This window comes from Chroicocephalus ridibundus, chromosome 8 (assembly GCF_963924245.1).
Source record: "Chroicocephalus ridibundus chromosome 8, bChrRid1.1, whole genome shotgun sequence".
In the NCBI taxonomy this organism is placed as follows: Eukaryota; Metazoa; Chordata; class Aves; order Charadriiformes; family Laridae; genus Chroicocephalus; species Chroicocephalus ridibundus.
Window position 1 is genome coordinate 28,912,625 of NC_086291.1, and position 24,400 is coordinate 28,937,024.

Consider the following 24,400-nt stretch of genomic DNA (forward strand, 5'->3'; position numbering starts at 1 on the left):
TCAGGAAACTTGCAGTCTATGTAGGAAAAAACAGAACAAAGTTTTTGGGTACCAGGTAGAAAGGTCGTAAACAAGTCTTCTAGGCTGTATTTTGGATATCTTTTGTGGACTTACAGCGGAGGATGTGCAGAAGATTCTCATTGCTTTACATTTGCTGTACCAACTTAAAAATGTTTCATGCTTCATTTTTAGGCACTTTTAACGCAGTGGCATTAATGCGAAAGTATCTTTTTCATGAACAATTCATAAGTGATTCCTTACAATTGATTTCATGCATGCAAATTTTTTTCATTGTAGATGCAGATAGTTGAAGATTTGCATGTTGCTCGTGTTCAGAAGCGGATGGCACTGTCTGTAGTACAGACTTGTGGAGAACTTACAAGTATGGAAATAGATCTTCCAGAACAAGATTTAAATATTTCTGCTGGTATGTCCTGATTTGATGTTCTTTCGTATCTGTTTGCAACTAGTTATTACAGTTGGCTAATGGTCTGAGGAGAGAGTACACAACTGATTTTTTTCATAACTTTTTATTTGTTTGTTTATTTTCTCTTTTTTTCCCCCCCCAGAGGCTTTTACTTCTGGTCTGAACATATTAGTGGTGATTGACACAAATATAATGATTAGTCACCTGGAGTTTGTCAGATCCCTGAAATCTGAGGATATACCAGGTATGTGAACAGATGATGATCAATACGACATTTTAAGAAAAGAAATGTAAAAACTTCAGTCTATGTGAGGGAAAAACAAACCTGGGCTCCTTAAAAAGGCAGCAGGTTTCATATAAAGGCAGAAGGCTCACACTTAAGAGGCCGGTTCTGTGAACCCAAATAGGCTGCCTCTTAAAGAAAGTTCAGCTGTGAAAGTAGAACACACTATGCTTGTATCTACTTACCTACAGAGAATCATGGTCGATGTTCCCCAGAAATGTGCATGAATTCTTAGAGTTAAATAAGTCTTACCTATTGTAAGAACATAATTTTAAGCATTTAGTCCACTACTAGTGGTAATGATGTTTTCCACTCTCTTCTTAGCGTTTTTTTTTTTTTTTTCTAGAAATCTATAAACATTTAAAATCTGATAAGCAGTCAGTCAGTGCTTTATTTCTGTCTTGGTAAAGGTCACAGAATTCATGAAATGTGTGAGCAATTTCTCAAGAATTTGGTTTGCAGACCCTGGCTTTAATATGTTGTGAAGCTTTTAGTGATTTAACGTTAGCAGGGTTAGGATTGTGCATGTCAGTTATTGGTAGACATATTTGGAATCTGTTATGTAGGTAGACATATTTGGAATCTACCAGAATACTTCGGATGCTTTGATGCATTCCGCTAATGAATACACTTATTCCGGCCACCTGGAAAATAATAAGGGTCTGAGTAATTTTCAAGAGTGTGTCAGACTGTGTTTCTCTTTCCCATATTAGGAATGGTGTTGCACTGTGCACACTGGGGTACCTTTTTTAGAATACTGCAGTTCCCACTTTCTGGTCCTGCACCAGGCCCATTATGTTCAGAAGGTTGCTGATTCCTGACCTTACTTATTACAAAGCAGATGGATATTAATATATTTTTTCAAAACTGTATTCTTATAACGTGAATGAGAAAGAAAACAGTTGAAGTATTTGTTGTGGGTGGACCAACAGAACAGGCATTAAATTTCTGATTTACCATGTATTTCATATGTGATAGTTTTAAAGTTCAGACCATACCGACATACAAATAAAACCATGGTCCAGCATCCATACTTTCTATTCCTGGCTTAGGAATGCTGGTTGGCAATTAGCACAAACCATTGCTCCTTTTATTTGATGTTTGTTTTGGCACAGTAATTGTTGTGTTCATTTAGGTATTTTCAGCCTGTTATTTCAGCTGCTGTCACCTTGCTTTAACATCTTACAGTGAGTGTGTGACAAGATGATAATGCTGCAGATATATTGTATAATATTCCTATATGCTGTTATCAAAGTATACTGTTGATTAAAATTGTATCTTCCTTTTGTTTGCCTAATATTATCGTTTTTACATGTAACTAATGTAGTGTCAGTTTGAGGTTAGATTAGAAAGAGGGAACTTGACCTTTTTCAGTTGTTCATTTTTTAATGCTAGATACTCTTGAGCGTGGAATATGAAAACTACTGACAAAAAAGATCGGTGTGAATTTACGTAAATATGATGTTTGAGTTAAAAGTTATCTGTACTAGTTTGTGTGGCCCTTCAAAATATCTTTGGTTTTTGGTTGTGGGTTTTTTTCTTTCCAGGCGTCAACAGACTTGCATTAATAATTCCCTGGGTCGTTCTCCAAGAGTTGGACAACTTGAAGAAGGGGAAAATGTTGCAGCATGTTCGGGACAAAGCTATCCCTGCAGTCCAGTTCATCTACATGTGTCTCAAAAACCAAGATTCAAAATTGTGGGGGCAATCCATGCAGCTTGCTTCTCAAAAAATATGTAAGATATGTGCAATCGATTTTTTTTTTTGGGTACTTAATCTTTGTAGTTCATTAAGTGAGCCCTAGCACTAAATTTTGAGTTTAATACAGTCTTCAGTCTGCAATTTGCTAATTAAAATTAGCTAATAGCTTACAGCAGCTTTCAGAGCATATCGGAGGCTACAGTATGCAAATACCTTATTCAGATTAGTACTTTGTTCACTATTGTTTTATCAGTTATTTCTCACTTTTAGCTACATCTGTTGGTAAGCGGGGGATTACTTAATAAAAATTCATCTAGTTAGTTTTACCTGTGAGCTAAGGATATGTTGTGTGCTTTTGCTTTTGACTCAGTCTTCACAAAATCTAACATACTCAAATTTACATGTGGCTCACTTGATGTTTTCTGGCAAAACCGTAGCATTTTCAAGTGCAGTAGTACGTAAGAATTCAAAGCTGAGATTTGTGTTTACATTACACTTCTCTGTCCTTGTTTGGGGAGTGTTAAATTTAAAAACAGTACCATGACTACGCTGAAATATTTCTAATGTTGAGGTACTTGTGAACATGTCAGCACTGTCTTAACTAAATTTGCAGATGGCCTGAGTGACGAGAACAATGATGATCGTGTTTTACAATGTTGTCTGCAGTATCAGAACCTCTTTCCTCAAGCTGTGGTCATACTCTGCACGTGAGTTCCTGTGTGATTTTACATCTCTTACGAGGTGTCAGTTAGTCTCATGCCAAATACATTATTTTCAAATCATATCTTAAAATGAAGAGCTGTTTCTGAAGTAAGCTTTTTGAAGAGCAATCACCCTTTTAAAAGCTAGAAGGATATAATAAAACACAAAGACTGTAGACTTAATCAGCTTCATGTGCTTGAGGCCTGAAGTAGAATTGTTTGCTTGATACTCAATTTTAAAACTTTTTAAAGAATAGCTTTCTCGGATTTTATTTCGTTTTCTCATAAAAAAAATATTACTGGAGTTACAAAATAGAAAAAAAATAATTTGTATTAATGATTGACATCCAGTTAGATACCTTGTTTCTGTGCACCTGGTTTGGAACAGTGTTAAAGGTTGTCAGAGGTTAATCTTAGAGAAGATACAGATAGATTTGCCTCTGGTTTGTGGAGAATAATGGGCATTAAGCATTTATCTTAGAAAGAGGGAATACGGAGATAGGTTTGCCTCTGTTCTTGTTTTGTGAGGATAACAGCTGGCTTCTGAGTATTGATTCTCAATTTTATACAAGTCCCATGAAGCTAGTTTTTAAAGGCCTAATGTTCCTTGAGAGCACTGTAAACACTTTGTTTTGGTCTCTGCTTAGAACCATTTCCTGCGTAGTTCCAGTAAATGGGGTTAAGACACTAGGCATCAGTTGGTTTCTTTAAGTTGACGTGTGTGGATTGGGTTGCGGCTGAAAACACTGTTCCAGTCACTATTGATAATGATTTTAGATTTCTCTGGGTGAAGAACAAGAGGTGACCTCAGAAGTGCTTTTCATCTGAAAATGCCTATATCAATATAAGCAATGGGAATTTTTGAGGAAGTACTAGGATTCAACGTGTGCATCTTTGTAATAGTTCTGGTGGAGCAGTGTATACCTCAGGGCGGCATCTGGGACAATGATGTGGCCAGCAGAACAGTAAAAAAGGGTGTCAAAAATAAGATTTATTGTAGCAGTCAAATAAGGTAGTATGGTCTTAGAATTATTACCTTGTTTGCATTCGAAGATCATAGCAACTAAGCATCATTGCTGTATAGCAGTTTTTTCTTAAAGCAAACCTAGAGCCCGAAACATTTTTCTGTATGTTTCTATTTTTTTCAGAATCGATACATTAGTTAATTTTCTGGTTTTATTTTTTGAACTGCTTCTAATGGCTTGAGAAAGAAAACTTTGTATATAATGAAGCTCATAAAATAAGCTTGCCAAAGACAGTTTTTTCAGTGTGTTACTTTTATTACTTACTATGTAGTAATGCCAGTTTTACGTCAACAATGAATTCTCTTCTCCTAGGGATGATAAAAATTTATGTAATAAAGCCATTGTGAGTGAGGTCAAGGCATTCTGCAAAGCTGATTTAGTTACTGCTCTACAGAATCTGAATGTAAACAGGCACCAGACCTGTGTTGAGCTGCAACAGTCAAAATGTGGTAAGTTTGTTTGATATGCATTTAATATCCTGGGTTTTGCGCAACGTAATAATCAGTGTAGGAGACAGAAAACTTCAGTTTTCATATACTTTGAATCTTCAGGAATGCTTTTTGTTTGGGGCAGATTTTTTATTTTTAAAGGTAAATGGTTTCCTAAAGTTTGAGACCTTTATTGAAGTATCAGTCTCCTAGAGTTCTAGGAAATTCAAATGTGTTGTATTTTTGTTTTGTAGAAAAAACACAGCATAAATTTCCTGTGTTTGTAGTAATTTAAAAGGTGTCCTGAACTTTTTAGGACTGAAAAGAGGTTTTTCCAGTTGAGCCAGTTTGGGTCCTGTTCTTAGTAGTTGTAAAATTCAGTATGCCAAGATTACTCCTTACATCTTAGGCTGATACCTTTAGCTGCAGCCCGAACAGTAGAACTTGATTGTTTGGTTGCCTGTTCATTTCTTCAAAGATACAAATACAGCTTACAGTATTAAAGGTGATCTTATACTTGCTGATAACCCCACTGGCTGTATATATTCTAAGTTATTTAAAGAAAAAAGAAATGTGGATTAAGATCACAAATGAATGATTCTCTGGGGAAATTAATCTTCTTGGTTAGTAGCTCATAATTAAAAATACTCAAAATACAAGTGGGTATAACTAGAAATACATGAAACCTAATTAGATGTAGCCCATCTGCTTTATAACATAAAGTGCAGTCTGTCTTTATTTATGGGGACAAGTTAATTATGTACTATCAACATAAATTAGATACAGAAACAGTTGGCAATAAGTACCTTTTATTATCGTTGGTTTGACAGATACAGAATTCGAGAAAACAGAAAGAGGTGATGCTAGCCTTACTGCGCAATTCCCAAATATACTTCCAGACCTTGAAAAGAACTTAGGAGAAGCTTTATCTTGTATTTTGGAGACTGAAATGAAAATTGCATTCGGAAACCTATGGATGGAGGTGGTTACTTATGTCATCTTGCTTGATATGTCACATATTAAGAGGTTTAAATGTCGTTGGTAGTTTAATCTCAGTACCTGTGCTAAGCTGAACAGCTAAGTCACCTATTTGACTAACATAACAGTTCACTGACAGTGGACAGTTCAGTGTTCAGTTTTACTATCTCATTTTATAACAAGATTATTCAATTTGACCCATAATGACTGTGCAGTATTTTAGTAGTCTTTTAATAATACAGTAAGAGAGATGCTGGCTGTTCAGCGTGGATTTTCAGAACTTTTTTATTTTTTATTTTTTATTAGTTGCATTAAATGTCTATTTCTGCTTTTATAGTATGGTTAAATGACTGCATTGTAAATATGCCCTTCAAGAAATTATTCCATCACGTTTTATATAATAATGAGTCACTGTTATTGCAGGCACTTCTTCCCCATCAGAACAGTATTTTTAGATACCATGTGGATAAAATTGCTCACAGATCAATTGGTTACAATGCAGATACAGAACTACAAGGGTGTTAAAGAGAACTTCCAGACTCTCACTCTTTCAAAAGTATTGTTAACAAGACAATAAATACTCATGTACAAGGCACTTTCAAATTATCCATGCTTTGGTTTAGATTCCATTTTATAGCTGGTAGGGGTTAGTTAGAAGTTTAAATTCATTGCAGATAAGCCTCTGTGGCTTTCAAAAAAAAAACCCCTACCAACATCTGATGACTGCTGCTCCACAAGATAGAGCTTTGATGAGTTGTTAAGCTTTTAGGCAGTTCTGATTAACTTAGTTGATTTCTTTAAACATCTTTTCAAACTCTGGTTTCACTTGGTAGTTATAAATTTCAATTTTATTGCAATATGCATATATTACTTTATGTATATATAGTCACAGCTAGGAAAAGTGTGTTTATTTTTACTTCTAACAATACTAGAAAATCAAAGGTATACTTACGATTGTGCTGACTTTTGTACACAAGTAACATATTAAATCACTTTAAGAGATAACTTATGAGTATTTGTAGCGTTTGAGGAAAGGGGAACCAAAAATCATTAAAATGGTTGTACGTTGAATGCTTCTACATGAACATGGCTGTTTAACCCATGATGCTGCTGAATCAAATCTTTTTTAATAGGTAAACTTGTTAAATCTGAATATAGCCCTATTTCTGAGGAGTCATTAAAATTCTACTTCAGCAAGCACAAATCTTAACATTATTGAAGAATAGAGCACTTGTGGAATGTATTAGGAAAATGTCTATATGAAAATCAGCCTTTGAATTTATAATGGACTGTCTTTCAGATACTGTATCTGAAGCCACCATGGACATTGGCAAATTTGCTGAAGTGTTATAAAAAACACTGGATGGCTGTTTTTGGTTACGTTGTGCCGAGGAGTTTACTTTCAACCATTGAATGTCTTTATAAACACCTTTGTACAGGTAAGAATCTCTGAGAACGTTAACTGTAAACTTGTGAAAAAAACTCACTGTTCTGGTTTTAGTAGTTAACAAAAGTAGATACTTTGAAAAGGCATGTACTCGGTATGGTCAAATAGTAATGTGTTCCATCTGCTTCTGCTTTTTTTTTTTTTTTTCTCCAATTTAAGATTATCCAAATGGAGCCATACATTGGACAGTCTTTATCTACTTTTGTATTGATCTACAATTTATTCAGTGGATGCGTGACAAAATCACAACGCTATATAGCCTTAAAGCCAGAATTAAACTGAAATTGATGAGCTATGAATTACATGAAAAAAAAAAAAAAGAAAGGAAAAAGAAAGCTTGTGCAAAGATCAAGTCTGTCCAGGCTTTGGTCTCAGATATTCTAAATATCACCTGCAAAAATCACGAAAATTATTTCTGAAATGTGTCTTTCTTTTTTTTTACTTTTTTCCCCCCTTTCTTGTAATTCAGTATTCTGCTGGCTTTTTTTCTATTTTTTATAGAAAGATAGTAAAAGCAAATGTATGGACATTATCAGGCATTTAAGAACTTATTTCACACATCTCTATCTACCTGCAAAAAATCAGGGGAAAAACATTGTAATGAATGTATATATTAATGGTCACCAAAGTCTGTGAGCTATTTTTAAAAGGAAATAATCTTTCTCCCTCCTTTGCCACCATGTTATGTATGGCCGAATTATCTGCATTTGCCAGATAAATTGTGAAGGAGTAAAGACTACTTAATGTGATAGATGAGGGCAGGGAGGTTTGTTTTCAAAAAAAGCCCACCAAAGAAACCCCCAAACCCTTTCATTTATTTAAAGATTTGTTTTTAACTGGTATACCGCATTTCAGATATTGCTCTTCTGCAGAATTATTTTAGATATTGGAGTTGATCCTCTTGTCAGATCCTGGGATAAATTTGGAAGCCTTGATTAAGAAGCCAGAAAATCTTAATCTCACACATGTTTCTCTTGAGACTGTTATATCTATAATGCTTCGGAACCATTTTCAAGTTAATAGAGATATTTCAGTATTAAATTTGCCTCCTGAGATTGATAAATCCTAACATCTAATACCTTTTTTTTTTCCTCATTTCCCATGTTACTGTGTAAATACCAGGTAAAACAGTTGACTCCACAACAGTGGGTATCTTGCTCCAGGAATCCAAAAAATTACTCCATGCTTTCAGTTCAAGGTCAGACTATAACGGCGTACTTCCCCAGGCCTACGCTGAAGTGAATAAACTACACCAAACACTTACAGAGGTAAGGGCAGCTTTAGTATTCGCTCACCTGACATCTTGACATTGCTCCGTGTTCCTGTTACAAGCCTGGCTTAGATTTCTAAATTATTCCCATAATTTCAAAAAATTATCACATGAAATGTTGTTGCTAGAGTGTTTTCAAAATTAATAGACCCCAAATGTAACTCTTATATTCATGTAGCAAATATCTGCCTTTATGTATATGCTTGGTAGGCTTTTTTGGTCCTAATATAAATGTGTTAGTATTGGGAAGGTGACTGAAAAACATTATTTAGCTGCTTTCAGGAAGAATGTCTTGGTTTTCTCTTGTGTTTGTAGCTGATGGAAAAGGGTTTTAAAGATTAAAATTAGAATTGTTGTTTCTACTTCTGACATTGTTCCAATATTACTATTCCTAGGCGAGCTATTTCAGCTTTCGTTGTCTTGGTAGCTCTGGTGCTGCACGTGAAGAAAAGACTTGCTTGTATCATGTGCTTTCTGATCGTTAATGGGGATGTCCTGAGTCTTGATTGTCTGCTGCGCTTAACTTCTGTGTGCATTGCAGTCAGGCACTTAGTCTGCAGTTCTGTGAGCGCTGCTGCTGTAAGAAACAAGCTTTCTGTCTGAAAACTCATTTTCGCTCTCCCTGTCCTGCCCACTCACTTCACAAGGAACTGCCCTTACACAGACAAGGTTGTGCCACATCAGTTTCAGTTTAGCTTGGACAAACTTTCTGAACCATTTTACCAAATGAGTAGATAAATACTTTGGGCTGTTGCAGAGGAAAATGTGCCATCAGTCATGGGATAGGGAGTAAGAGTAAGAAGCGTTTCTCATTTCTACCAGCTTACCGTGCCTGGGATGCTTTGGCACAGGGTTTCCCTTTGCGCGCGTGCGTACATGCGCGCGCGCACACACACACACACAAAAACAAAACAACCACCACAAACAAACAACCTACAATCTCTGCCACTACAGCATGCCCTGAAGTGCCAGATCTAGATGTTTCTTAAATACCTCTAGGGATGGTGACTCAACCACCTCCCTGGGCAGGCTGTTCCAGTGCCTGACCACTCTTTCAGTAAAGTAATTCTTCCTAATATCTAATCTAAACCTCCCCTGCCGCAACTTCAGACCATTTCCTCTGGTCCTGTCGTTATTCACCTGGGAGAAGAGGCCAATACCCACCTCTCTCCAACCTCCTTTCAGGTAGTTGGAGAGGGCAATGAGGTCTCCCCTCAGCCCTACATACATCTAGAAGATGTATTGGTGAAAGATTGAGAGAAGCTTTCTATCCAGAAACTATAATAAAGATGGTTATGACTAGAAGAAATCTGCCTTGCTTTTTTGAGCAGTGCTTTAAAAAAAAAAGTAGAAGTTCTCAAGTTTTCTTAGTTAGGAACCAAATACACTCATTATTTGTTTGCTAAACTGTTTTATAAGGTGAGGTCAGACAGTGAGCAGGATTTATCAGAAGACATCATGGTTCTTTCAGAAAATGCTGTATGTGAAAAAATGGAAGCAATGGCACCAAATCTTCAAAACTGCGAAGAAAAAAAGATACATCCAAGCTTTCATGTAGCTCAAGAAAACAGGCACCAGGAAATCTGGTCAGTCCTTGAAGGTGTATGGAATACAATGAACTTGTACAGGTATGGTACGCTGAAGAAATTCAGAACTTCTACATAACCTTACATAATTTTCAAACACACTTTAGAAATTGCTTGCTTTTGGTTTTTTCCTATTTTAGATAAGATGCTATTAGTAATTAATCAAAATTGACAAAAAAAAAACCCACACAAGTTAGGAGCATACAAATTGTTATGTGGATGTAGTCAGTGGTCTGTCTAGTCTGCTGCTCTTTTTCTGGACAGTGGCTGAAATAAGTTGCCTTAGAGAATGGTGTTGAAAACCCTGTAAAAGCCACAGAAGTGAGCCATCCATGGAAATCTCATCTTTATCCATGAAAAATAGGAATTCAAGCTCTAAGTTTTCTCAGGTTATTTTCTTTCGAAGACCTGTGGAGGTATACTAGCCTATGCAAAATTGTTCAGTGTTTTTTTTTTTTTAAACTTCTAATAAGTTTTCCTGTTAAGCAAAATCCTTCACTCTAAAATCCAAATGTAGAATCTAGTGTTGAGTTTCTTTTTTCGTCTAAACTCAAAATTCCATAAAATTAAACCACCCTCCATCTAGATGTTTTACCATTGTTAGTGTTTTGGTTATTTTTGAAAAATCTGCTTGAAAATCACTGAGATGAGTTTGGATGCTATCACAAAAACTGAATAAATACTGTGTTTTCTTTTTGTAGTCTTAATCCGAAATCTTTTCAAAGGAGAGACACTGAGTTAACATCAGGCACAAATGAACTCAATTTTTGGTGGTCTGTCAAGGAGTCACCTAACAAATAGTGATAATAACTCTACCGATGCTGTTTCCACACTAGCGTTTGAATGCACTGTAGAGCTGCACCAGTATAAGCGCTCTGGGCTTGCACCAGTGCAAATTAGTCTGAACTGAAGCTGGTCAGGAGATGGCTCGGTGTGGTGTTCAGGTCAGCTAAGGATCTGTGCCAGAAAACAGTCTCTTACTGAACAGTTCTCTTCCTGGGATAGAAATTGTGAATTTGAAGGTTTCGTATAGGCATCAAGGAATACACTCTTTCCAGTGTACCACTTTATAAAGAAAATGCAACTTAAATGTTGGCTCTTGCCACCTGTTAAAGACCATCCTGTGAAAAGAGGATAAAATTTTAGAATCAAAGGTAATTTCACGCTCTTATTGCTCATGTCAAGAAAATACTAATCTCGCCGCTGTGGGGATAATTCTTCATGAGTGCTCTGCAGCTCATCATCCCAGCACAACTATTGCAGGGAAGGTAAAATACTGTTATATAGGAAAATTTTAAACAGAGAAGTATGATTTTAGGGCATGTTTTTTCTACTATTTATTCTAAGACTATTTTAGATAACATAGTTTTAGTATAGATTTACACTTGACCTTGTTTTTCTTTAATAGTCAAAATACAATGCATATAATAAATACTGTATTTCTCTGAATTTTGAGGATTTTTATTAACTGCTTTTGAATGTCTTTTCTTTCTTTCTAATATTAGTATTGAAATTTTCCAAAAGTTGGACCCCAACACAGTAACTGTGACTGCAAAGTCTTCCTTTGAAGAAGCTTTTTTAGGTCTGCAGAAACTGTTGGCAGCTGTGAATGGTATCCGTGAAGGAATTAGTAGGTAAGCATTTAAGCTAGTCATAAAAGCTACTGCTAGTAACAGTCACTAAAAGTCGTGCCAAACTACAGTTTATTATGTGTGCTTAGTTACATGATTTTCAGTAAAAATCTTGATATCAAGGCTACCTAGAACCATTTCTTGGTAGCAAAAGAATAAGAAACTGTTGCAGATGTTCAGATCTTTTGTAGTGAATTTTCTTTTATGGCTTGGGACTTGTTTTCCAGTATTTGATGATGAGCAACTCACCTCTGCTCAGAGTATAAGTGGAACTACGACATGAATAACTAATAAATGAGGTCTGATGGCAAGAACTTTGAATAATTCAGAATATTTGTTTTTCAAATGTGAGGCCCACTGGAATAGGGACAAACTTCTGATATAGAGAAGGACATAAAGTTTTGGGACTTCATTGTTACAAATTCTAGATTGTTCTTCATGAGACAAAACCTATATTGCAGCAGTAACAATGGCAACCAGTCAGCTGGACTCTCAGTTTAGGAAGGATAATATTCCCTCTGTCTTCCTTCTGTTTTTTAAAGCTTCAGAAAGCATAAGCTATCTGTTAAAGCATTGTTAGAGATTATCTAATAAGCATATAATCTTTTTCAAGAAGTGTTTTTTCAATCATTCTATCGCAGTAGTGAATATTCAAACTTGCTCTATCAGTACTTAGCGCTGTTCTTTGCAATCTGTCCTGAAGGGTCACAGTCCTTATGCTATACTTACCACAACAGTCCTGCCAAGTGTGGGCGTATGGTTATCCCAGTTGGGAAGTGTGAGGTCTGACCTGTCACGGCACTTCTGGAGCAGGGAAAGACTGAAACATATGGGTAGAAATGTGAGCTAGAATAGCTTGGTGGTAATTGATCCGTTTTCATTGCGATTGTTTGGTTTAGTACTCCCAGTTGAGATTAGATTTTAGTAGTGGCAATGTCAGTTTTTTGTCTAAAAAAATTGTTTTAATAAAGCAGGTTACTGCTAAACTTGGTTCTTTTCATTCCAGTCCTAAAGTTCTTGTAAGAAATCCTGTGGTATCAGTTTATATATGTGGTGGATGAGATTTAATGGGAATATGTTGCTTCGGTGTTGTTATTTCTGTGTTACAGAGGTGTTTCATTAAAACTTCATGTGGCTATAACAAAGGACATTTTTTATTTCTTTCAGTGAAAACTGTTTATCTCCTGTATTTCCCGTTATGGGAAAATGCTGTAAAAATGAAAAAGTCTAACATGATATCCGAGAAATCTGTTTTACAAAAGATGTATTTTCTTGATTAGAGCTATGAGAATATTGTGAGCAAAGACAAACGGGATTCTGCCATTTGACTTCACTTGAAACGGAGAGGCTATTTTCGGTTCCACGTGATTACCATGACACTCAATAACACTTATGAAATGGCTTCCAAAATTCCTTTCATACTTTTAAAAAATTTTCTTTTTGACTGCTAAATGGGAATACAGTATTTATGCATCCAGGATGATTCTTGGAGTGAAGTCGTTTTCCTGCATGGTTGCATTGGGAAATGCCTGCTCTGAGGTTGTTGCAGAGTTGCAGTAGGTGGCATCGTGGCACAAGAAATTCAGAGAAACTGTAACATGGAATCTTCTGGCTTAGTCTTGAGTGTAGGTATTTAAGTTAGTTTGAGAACTCTGAGTAGGTTTTCCAAAGAGTCAGAAGCCACATTTATGAATCATTGAAGCTTTATATATATATTACAGAATATTAAAACAAAAAGTCTGAAGTTTTCGAAAGAAAGAGGGAGGCTCAGTTTGCGTAGGTTGTTCAGCCTTTGTAAAACTGAACTTAGAGTATATTTATTTTTCTTGATTTTTTTTTTTTTTTAAAAAAATCCTTTCAGTGATTTATAGTTAATCTAATGGTGTGATTGCAGAAAAGGAGGCATCTGGAGAAAAAGTAGTGAAAAAGTTCTAGCTTGAATATTTGCAGGTAATACAGCTTTTCATGATAAAATACAAGTCTTTTCCGTGTTACCTTCTATCCCTTGCTGTCCAGAACAAAAAAGAGAGAAACTGTCTTATGAAAGTTCGGAAGTTTTACAAATAAGTGATATTGAAAGTTCAACTTCATTAAAAGTTCAGATTTTCAGATTGCTAAAAACAATTAGAAAAGCACATTCACTCTTCTTGAGATAAATGTGTGTAATGATACCATTCGTCAAAAAAAAATATACTATACTAGTGGCACTACTACAGCTATTCAGACTTGATGACTAGAACATGTTTATGACACATACAGATATCTAAAGGCGGGGTGGCGGGCGAAGAGCTGGTTCATGGAAGAGGTCTTAGTAACAGCTTTTTGCATCTTACCCTATTTTTCTAACTTTTGGCATATCATACAGATTTTTAATTTCGTCTTTGCTTTTTCCTCTGACAGCATTGGTAGCAGAATGGCATTTATACTGCAAAATACTGCATGCCATAAACGTTTTACAGTACTTCAGCTCTGAAAGGGTTAGCAACTGTTGATTACCTACCTGCTTCTTTTGGCAGCAGGAATGTATTTAAACAAGCATGTGTTAGTCGTCGCATCAAATATAGCTGATGCTCGCAACCGTTGTTACACCAGTGTGTTCTTGAGATTTACTCACTTAAAAAGTGAGCATAAAATACTTATTTTCCACTTTTGATGGCAGAGGGTATTATGTATGTTGAGGTATATTACATTGACTAGTAACGAACAAAGATTATTAAACCTCTGAAATGTATACTTCAAGTAGAAGTGTAAAACAATGACAGGTTTTTAAATAATTTTGGTTTGAATAACATTTCTGACTGTTTTCAGTGGTGGTTTATACTTGTATTTATGTTCTGTATTATTTGGGTTGAGTATTATTTGGAATCAGTTAAATTAGGGGACGTAATTTTAGGTGTCTTAAATCTTTAAAATAAATTAAAATAATTATCTTTGAAAACTTCTTTGTTTTCAAGAAGCTCTTTGAGGCAACAGAAGTATTTCTGCAACTCAGGGTTTTCAAGTTTGTGCCAAATCTTTCATCACTTGTGGAAATTCTTCCAGTGATTCTGCTGGAAGTTGTTCAGGGCCTTCATCTTTGGAGAGCAGAGATGTTTAAGAACTTAGCACAGATAATCAATCTTTACAGATTTTATTCTAAGTAGTGCAGAATGCCTTGCAAGGTATCGCTAATGGGGGGGTATATATGAGATATATTTGACTTGAAGTTCACTGAATTGAACGTTTGGGGATTAAATAATTTAAAACCGTTTCTACAGTTTTATTAATTTAAAACCAGAATTCTACAGATGTAGAGAAGCTGTTTTCTCTTTGTTTATTCAGCTAGTCAGTGGAGGGATTGAGATTTCATTTTCTTGGTGTCCAGTTAGAAAATTGTCTTCCTTCCCTTTGGCTGCCATGACATTTAGAAATTTCTAGCATAAGGTCTCTAGTTTAAGAGCTCTACTTTTAATCTTCCTCCACATGCAGTCTCCTTCTGGAAATAAAATGGAGATTTACTCCCAGTTCAAAAAGTACTTGACTTTCCTACCACTAGTAAATTTTATTTTATTTATTTATTTTTTAATTTATTTAGGTGAAAGCTGAAATGTACTTAACTCACTAAAGGAGAACAGTTAAGTTACTTTCCATGTAAATTTCAGGCTCAGGGAGCTGGGCTTTATGCAGTTTTCCAAGGTAAACACAATTTACTGTGAATGAGAAATGGGTGTTGGAAATACCGCGTTTAAACGTTATACAACACAGGGCATGATTTCCTCTGCCTTTTTTTAGTGGCAGATCTGGCTTACGGTGCTACCTGTCAGCTCATCTCTGAACAACAATTTGGAATTTGTATAAATTCCAAATGGTGAGCAGAAGAAGGATTTATACCGCCTCTGTGGAGTGTTTTTGACCACACATAGTCAGATTGGCACAGCTGGGAGCAGGATTAGGGTCGGATGAGCCGCAAGGCATTTTGCAGAGAGGCATTGTGTGTAGAAATGTGCCTCCCCAGGGGTCAGCAGGAATGTGGAAACATCCCCTCGGCTACTAATTAAAAAAACACTTTTCATCACTAATAGCATTTCCAAAGCTCATCTTTCTGTAGTATTGTATCCTTTAGTTTAATTATTGTCTCTGATATAGTTGAAAATGGGCAGTATCTGACAAAAAGGTTTCTCTCAGTTGTAGTGTTTCCTTTCCTATGTGGATTCTTTGCCATCTCCTGTTACACTGGAACTTCCCTACGGCCTTCTCTGCTGCCGGGGTCCCAATTTGTCCTTTGCTCTTCTGCCTATTTTAATGAGAGCTGTAGGAAATTATAAAGGTCAAGACCTCTCCCTCTGGCAAATACAGCTGAAATTGGCCAGCGCTTAACAAGGTGCAGGGCAGAGGTGATGCTGTGGCAGCTGCTTAAGCCTTGTAGCCTTTAAGCCAGTCTAAAAAGCAGAGAAGTTCGAATAAATGAGTTAGCGCTGTGAAAGCCATGGTCCTTTCTGACCTTGCAAAGCTAGAGAATAGGCGTCTAGACAAAGTGGCCCTAGGATCTGACATCTGAAGTACTTCTTCTACAATAGAAGAAAGCATGACCTTGACTTTATTTTGGGAAAAATACCCTTCATTTCCCAATAGGTTGATGTTGAACAAAACTCTGGCATGTGTTGATCATTGTAATGCCAGTTCGAATCCCTTATTGTAGTGTAGTGTAATGAGGAGTTGTTAATAAGCTGCATAGAAGTTTTGGTTTTCCATTTCTTGTCTTTTTTTACTGCCCTTATATTCTGACAGTGAGGTTAAATGGGACTTTTAATGGGTTGAATTGGCTTTGATATGATTAAGTCATATGCCTTTTTGATTAACTGTAGGGATTTATTGAATTGGTTAATGCTTTGTGACAATTTTATCAGTCTCATGCCACAGGCGATTACATACAACTGTTAAAGAGGAACGGCTTAGTGTGACAAATACTGAGGTACAGAGGTTTGGCCACATTTGAGAGTGATTACCACGTAGTCTCATACGACTTTTATCCATATGCTTTACTTGTCATTGCCCAGAATTGTAGTGTTTGTGGGCAGCTGGCAGGCTGACCTGCTTTCCTTGCCAGATTGCCTGGTGGGTTGGGTTTTTTTTTTCCTTCTATTTGGTACGTTAATTTTCTGATCCTTTCCAAATAGGCTTTGCTTGTTTCCCAGATCTTCTCCCTGCACAAGTGAGGAACCACGTCTTGAGCTATTTCCTGTCCATTTCCATTTTTGATTATCGTATCTTACACTCTCTGCACACGTTTAGCATCAGATGAGTGACAGTAGGTAAAGAAAGGTTCCAAGTGAGAAGACCTATTGCTTACGAGATAGAAATCATTATGTCTGACTCTCTCCTTTCTCCCTGCTGCCCCAAGAACAGTATTTCAGCTCTGTTTTGTAACCGGAGTGACCCATAGTCACTTTTGGTGTCTTTCTCTGACGTGCTCTTCTCTACCTCACGTACTAAATATTTTCAGAAAAATGCATAGAACTACACTATAGTTTTTAGCTTGATCAACAACTTGCATTTTAATGTCAGTCCAGCTTTCGTGTCACCCAGCATCCCTGCCAACACCTGCTCAGAACGTGATGTTTGGATTAATTACAAGTTGAAGTGGATAATGTGGGGTCATTTGTAGTTTGGTTTTGCATGGCTGTGTCGATAGGAAAGGCAAAGTGATTCAGTGGCCTTCCACCCTCTGCTTTTGAAATATATTTGATGTTGTGTTGAGAGAGAAACAAGAGCAGTGGTTAAATGCTGCGGTGCTCACAATACTGAGATTCAGATTGCTCTTTAGAAGAGTTTTGCAGAAGAGCCCATTTGCTTCATGTATTATTAATTTAGAGGGTGTTCTCTACGCGTACTTCTATAGCTGAGGCAGACTTTTTTTTCCACTGAGAAACTTTGATGAAAATAAGATCAACATGATTTAATGAAGTAAGAGACGCAGTCCATGTGCATACAAACATGTCTGGGTTACCCAGTGTATATCGTCTCTTGAAATTTTTATTTTCCAGAAAACAAAATGGTGGCTACAGAAGAAGAAAAGAACATAAAATGATTAAAACCAGTAGACAGCAGCGGTGGTCTGAAATCATTGCCCTGCAGACAGGAATGAGTTACAGTTTTCTACAGAAAAATATATTCCAAGACTGGAGCTTGTATTCAAGTTCCTATTTAGTTGAAAACAGCAATAAACATGTTTTATGAATGCTGACCTGTTAAGAATTTGTGGGGGGAGGTTACTGTGCAAGCTCTTCTCACCAACTTCTTTTCAGTTTTCCGTGTGTAGCAGTAGCTCTTCCTTGAAAACAACAAACGTCTTTTATTTGAAGATATTGTAGAGCTTTGAGCCAAATGTTGGACTTCTCATTTCATGTTATAAACCCAGAATCAACGCCATAATCCAAGCAAACGCCATAAAATAAGTGACAGGATTTAACGTTGTTACTTGTATGCTTATTTACGCGTTTTACTTGTGCGTTTTTTTTTTCCAAAGCACTGGAAACAGGGCCAGTTTGTACATTGCCTGGGGTCTGGTAACGTATAGTGAGCCAAAATGATAATGTTAGCAGTTTGCTAGTACACTTTGGTCAGCAGTACCAAAATAAGTGTGTTTTTCAATTTTCTGTCCTCACGAGAAATGAATACAAGGTTACCTTGTTCAGTGTGTAGTCTGGGAAACAGCAACGGAATAATTAAGTCTGCAGCATCCTAACTGGTATCAAGGTACAGAAACTTTAATAAATAAATTGTTTACTTTCTCCCTTCAGTGAGAAAAGATCAAATAGAGCGTATGTGATGCTGATGCTTTGGCGGTGGTACGTTTGTGAAGGGAAAGGGAATGCGGGCAGCGTGTTGGCTGCTTTCATACACAGGTCTGTGTATGACCAGAGGGGACTAAGAATGACCTTGGAATTCCGGTCTAATATTGCTTCAGAAATTACTTTCAAACTGGCTTTCTTTAAACCTAGTCTTGCTAAGAAGGATGGAGTGAAACTTGAAGTTTTTAGCCATTTCCCTGGCCTGGGAAGGTAGAAGTCAGCTGAACAGAAGTAGCCAGGTGGAGATGCCGTGTAGTCAAAGGGAAAGACAGCACCATTGAATCCTGCCTTTGTCCCTTCCGTCACCTTTTTGTGGCTCGTACATACGTTTATCTTCCACAAAATCCAGAAGCCGATAATTAATACAGCTCTTCCTTCTCTCACCAGCCGCCCTTTCTCCCATCCTTCCTATGGAAAGCTTTCCTGGCTGGGTTTCCCACCGGCAGCTCAGCTGTGGCAGCAGCCTGACTTACCCTGCACCCTTGCACGTGTGTTCTTGGCACCGCGGGAAAAACACAGCGATGAACATATTTTGCCCCAACGTACTGTGTAGCAATATATGTAATGGCCTTCAGGTGAAGTTATTAGTAACATCTTACCTTTTATGGTTTGTACGGTTCTGCGTTCGGCTTTGTGAAAACAAACGTGCCAAAGCTTTCCTCCTGTTTGCATGAAATAGAAGGCAGAGTGGCAGGAAAATCGTCAGCCGTAGAAACCTCGCTTTCCCAGGCTTTATTTACGTTGCAGATGAGCGATGTGACCACAAAAGCTGAGGTATTGTCCTAGGCGGACGAGGTTGCTGGCTGGTGGCAACGCGGAGCTGGTGGGTGGGAGTCTCGACTGGGATGCCAAGATTCCCAGCCTTCCCAAGGGCGTTTGCCAAATTGTCTCTGCCAGGGTTTTATGCTGTCAAAGCTGGGAGCTTTCTCACTGAGGGAGCGGCTGAAGGCTTTGAGGTATTTTGTATTTTTAGGAAAACTAGCCAATTGGTTCTCTGGCTGACTTAGTTGGCAGGTTTAAGTGTTTTATTTAAAAAAAAAAAAAAAAAAAAAAGAAAAAAAGAATTCTGGGCACATCTTTTTACAAAGGGAGAAAGAATGCGAGACTAATTTTTGTAGCAGTGATAATTCCTATGCAAAATCATGATGAAAATAAGCAGCGGAGTTACAAGTTAGGATAAGTCCTGTGGTATGTCACGGTCTTCCAGCCTGTTTAAAATACAGTGTCATTTTTAATTGGGAATTTTAACTTATTCTGTTAGTTTTCTGGATTTTTTTCAATTCCTAATTAATTCATTTATAAAGGCTTACAGCTTGCAAGGGGAGGGAGGGGAGAATTCAGGCACTTTCCCATGGGAAAGTAAATAGAGGTTCCCAAATAGGAGATTTATTTTTTTTCCAATTTTTTTTTCTTCCAAATCCAGTCATTTTCTTAATCATTACTTACGTACTTAAAACTTAACATAAGGCAGAATTTTATCAGTATTTCTTAATATATGTAAAGTGTTATGTGGTTTTTAACATAGATTTTTAACTTACATTTTGTCATGTTAAAGAGGGTTCGTTTTTTTCCTGGTGAGTGAATCCTAGTGAATCTTAATGAATTAAGTTACACTGAGGTATAACTGAATTATATCTGCTTCAAGAGATAAGGAGAATTAATTTTTGAGAGAAGAACTTCCTTATTGGATCATTTCTGGAGCCTTGTGGAAAATGGGTGTACATCTCTCAGAACTTCACCAAAGCTGGTGCTTTTTTCCACGGCAGGTATCTCTGCTTGGAATGCGGTCGGCAAGGACGAGATTTTGGGAAAAGACTGCAATGTTGTTGGCCGCCGTGTGCATTCGCGGCTAAATGAAATACTAGTATTTCACATGATGCTAGCTTCTTCATAAAGACGCCTCTTTACAGCTGTCAAATCCCATTTTCGCTTCTCAATATTGGGGGGGGATTGGTTATTACTAGAAGTAGCAAAACTGATACGTAAATTGTAGTGTTTGAGCTGTACATGAGAATAGTGGAGGGAGTGCGTTAAAGCTGTAGCTCATGTGGGAAAGTTTTGTATTGCGTGTCACTTTGCTGCTTCTCCACATTCATATAGCAGGCTTTGCTTATGGGAAACAAAAGACCGTTAATTATTGCTGTTTTTCTTCCCGTCTGTATAGAGAAATTGCTCATACAAACATCAGTTGAATTTTTAATTAGGAAAAAAACCTTCATAGAAAGTCCTTATAAGAATAATAAGCTCATTTAATTATTTTAGAGGAGTGGAAAGGGATGGGTGGAAGGGAAGATTCTTCAAAGATCAGAATTTCCTTCTTGTTTAAAGAAAGTAATTAGATATTTTTTTTTCCATGAAGCATTTCTGACTATTTTCTCAACTCTTCCATGGAATCCTTTTATACTTGTGTAAAAAAAATCCCCAAACTTTTATTTTTCAGAATTTTGACCCCAACCAGTAGTTTCCAAGATATTTGGACCCTCTATAATGTCCTCATAAGCAACGAGGTATGAAGTTTTCTTTAATGTTTTGTCAGATACACTTCAGTAACAGTTTACTTAAAGTAGTTACGAGGTTAGCTGTCTCATCATTGTGTTTCCACTAAGCTAGAATTTTGAAGATGTGCTCTTATTTATTAGGCATTGCACATTAAAATTTATTTTTGCTTGGCGCCTACCAAAAGTTATTGGAATCTCCACTGGTATTTAATTGCTTGCCTGACTTGCTGAGCACTCATTTGTGGTGGATGACTCGCTGTGGAGAGTAAAAAGCCTTGAAGCTGAAGTTGCCAAAACATCCCTGACCTGGTCATTTTAAGAAGCGAGTACATTGTGCTCTGCAGAGTAATGGCTGCAGTACACAGGGAAAAAGATAAATTGAAATTACTGGTTATTCATGGAGTTTTACCTCATTTGTGTTGAAGGATTTTTAAGAAGAGAAAATGAAATAAATGTTTGGACTATAATAGAGGTATTTTCCATTTAGTATATTACGTATTTCGTATTCGCAGGCCTCTCCTATACTGGAAAATATATTTGGGGTTTGGGCTTGTATATTCGCCTGTCCGAATCAGAACTTTGTTTGCCGTAAAACTATAGGGTAAATTAAGAGGGGAGGAAGAATTGTTTAAGGTCTTCCAGATTTGCGCAGAAATTGTTAGAAAAGGGAGCTGGAGTGCTATCTATCACTCCCATTACATACAGTCACGATTGTTAATTTGTAATATTTGATTTTATAATACCTAGCATGACTTTTTTGATGTACTGTCTCAACTTGAGAGCCTGTTAGGTAATACATTAACCATATCTGTTACTCCAGCTGTATGATTTTAATTGATATGTGATGCTTGGTTAATTACTATGTTAATTCTTTGTTCTTTGTTTCAGGTAAATAACAGTATAAAATTCACTGCTGAGGAGCTTTATGAGTGTGTTTCACAAGAGATCTATCGGTAAGCCAATTACTGACCGCATCAGATGGGGTTGGAGAGAGCATTTTAGCATGTGCTGTATTAACCAGCGTACCATAAGAGAAATTGTAATAAACAACCACCGTTGTAGGAGGGGCATAGGGAAGATGATTGAGGATTTTTTTTTTTTTTTTTTTTTAAATGACCTACTATTACAACAGAGTGGAACAGGACAGAAATTAAATTGGAGGTGAGCTGTCTACACAGCGATTTTCAGCTGTTTGGCTACCAGGTGAGGTGTTGGTCCCTTTTTCCTCGGCCAGTTTTGGATTCATGGCTTAGTGGCAGCGTATAGTTCAGCGTTCATTGTAAGGTGGGTTAGAGCATGAGACTGCATTTTAAATGAATTTGATTATAATTGAAATTCTGTTTTGGTGAGGTATTTCTTGTAATGGAACTTGTTATTATGAGAACTTTGCTTAAATCAGCAGAGGAAAAAACCCTGCAAACTCTCAAGGGGATTCAAGGGATTGAACTGTACCGTGAAAACTGGGTGTATCGGCAGTCGCTGTGCTGCGTTGTGGCCATCGTTATTAAAGTCATAAATTAAGCCACTGTATGTTACTAAGATATTGGTAAGTACAGTTAGAAAAAAAAGGAGAAACAAACATAAGATTCCAAGTACTTCTTTCCATTTTAGGAGGCTTGTTTTACAGTCAGTGACAGGAAAATAAATGTCCTGTTGTACAGCTGAGTTAAAGGCCTTGAAAACTTTAATCTAAAAATGATTGTCATGCGAGCCTTACAGTTCTTTACTGTAAAGTCTTTGGCTCATAAAAGGTGTCTTTCTGAATTTGTGTAATTGAAGGCTTGTAAATTCAGGTTCTCTGAGGTTTTTAAAATGACATAATGTTTCTTTTTTACTAAATCTTAAGCAAATAATAAAAGACAGGTAAATATTTTCTTTGATGCTGCTGTTGTATGAATATGAATTAGCTGTAGCTTGCCAGGATAGGACGTGTGGTTCCACCAGCTTTGTAAAAGGCTTGCAGATTATTTTAATCTGAGTAGGCAAATCATTCTAAAAAGCTTTCCTTTGCCTGGGTTGATACTGGTTTCCTAAATCTTCTGGGAATTTGAAAGTGCTAATTGCTGGGTCAGGGGAGAAGAGTTATGCAGGGAGGGAGAGATTCTGGCGCAAAAGCTGCTCTAAGGGACCTTTCAATGCCGATTATATTTAAAAACTACCTTTACATAATACAATGAAAAGCAAAAAGTGAAAAGGAGCTCTGCCTTTTCACTGAGCTGTGGTTTGGCTGTTTTAAGGTGTTTGTATAAAATCCTTGGGTTTTGCCAGCCTTAGAGCAAAAGTCACCGCTACTTACTGGGTTTTCTGGAAATTGCCTTTTTGATTATGCATATCACAACTGCATAGTTTGTCTGCTGCCGCGTCCCTTTTTAGTTAAAAATTGTATTAAATTGTATGTTGAGTCAGGACAACTGGTTTCAGGCCTTGTGGTCACTTTCCCAGTAGGAAAGCAAGAAATCATTCCCAGTAAGCTCCCGAGAGGTTCCACGTGGCTGCAGATGAGCAGAGGAGGTGGAGAGCAGCTGGGCTCCCACCCGTCCCTAGTGCGCAGGGGCTGTTGCGAGGGGGTGGGTGGGCAGGAGGGATGCACGATCCCAGGGTTATAGCGAGTGCCCCTTTTCCCTGGGGGGGTGAAGGGGAATTTTTGCATCTCTTGCACATCATACTTACACAAGCAACACCTAAAAATCTGTGCTATTTGTTTAAAATAACCATTTTTTACTTACGCATGAGGCAGTTTTTTTAAACGTAGAATTCAGCTGCTTTATCTGTAGTTGATTTTTTTTCTCTAAGTGCAATAGCAAATGTTTGCAAAATACTCTACCTTAAGTATAGAAATTAGGATTTTATTATTTTTTTCTTGCTGTTCACCATGTCACCAAGTTTACCATCTAGTACCTAGTTCAAATAGAAAAGCAAGAGCAGATATTTTGGCAATTTTACTGCCGTAAAAAAGGCAAGCAGCAGAGGGGAAGGGTGGTCAAACCCTGGGAGCAACTAAAAATGCAGCAGAACTGTGGTGCTTCCATGTCTGTGCAGGATTTTTATGAAACTGGACATGGGGAAGTGACCTCCTGGGTCTGGTTGTTTTGCCAGCATGTATTAAAGCGCTCTGAAAAATGGAAGCTTTGTTTCACGGTCTTTGAAACTGGAAAGGGTTTTTCATGTGTTGAACTGAAGTGGCTGCTATTTCAAAATGCAGCAGCCTTTGCCAGCCTGCCCTGTGTTCCAGAGCAGGAATCGCTGGGGTTACTCTAATTGCTTTAGGTTTATTTTGTTTAAAAAAAATGTTTCTTACAGTACTTTTTTCTCTGTGCAGGTGTCCCATATTGAATATGAGACCACAGTTGAATATGTGACCATATCAATACATCCCTTTAGGAGTAGCTAATTTAAACAATATTTAATTTCTACCAGCGTAAGCTTGTAAAACATTGTCTCTGATCAGTGACAATCTGCAGATATCAGAAAAATTCCTGGTGTCAGATGAGTGTGAGAGGAAAAGGAGTTGCTGCACCCAGCTAAAACTGAAGTCACCTTATCCCAGAAGCCTAAAATCGGTCTCTGACCGTCTTGTAACTGTGCATAGAACTTA

The 24,400-nt window shown here is 37.2% G+C and overlaps 1 protein-coding gene across 5 annotated transcripts in view; it reads left to right on the forward strand.

The window, feature by feature from the left end:
* Positions 1-24,400, forward strand: part of SWT1 (SWT1 RNA endoribonuclease homolog) — a 33,454-nt gene that overhangs the window by 7,506 nt on the left and 1,548 nt on the right. For 2 of the 5 annotated variants that reach the window (XM_063342907.1, XM_063342906.1), the window contains exons 7-18: positions 298-427; positions 570-671; positions 2,258-2,446; positions 3,025-3,118; positions 4,450-4,586; positions 5,396-5,547; positions 6,844-6,982; positions 8,113-8,258; positions 9,680-9,888; positions 11,352-11,480; positions 20,748-20,814; positions 21,694-21,758. In XM_063342907.1, coding sequence (XP_063198977.1) covers positions 298-427; positions 570-671; positions 2,258-2,446; positions 3,025-3,118; positions 4,450-4,586; positions 5,396-5,547; positions 6,844-6,982; positions 8,113-8,258; positions 9,680-9,888; positions 11,352-11,480; positions 20,748-20,814; positions 21,694-21,758 — 1,559 coding nt within the window. Of the gene's footprint in view, positions 1-297; positions 428-569; positions 672-2,257; positions 2,447-3,024; positions 3,119-4,449; positions 4,587-5,395; positions 5,548-6,843; positions 6,983-8,112; positions 8,259-9,679; positions 9,889-11,351; positions 11,481-18,694; positions 18,883-20,747; positions 20,815-21,693; positions 21,759-21,937; positions 22,090-24,400 lie in introns of those variants that run through there. The other 3 variants (XR_010072152.1, XR_010072153.1, XR_010072154.1) reach the window with 3 other exon arrangements.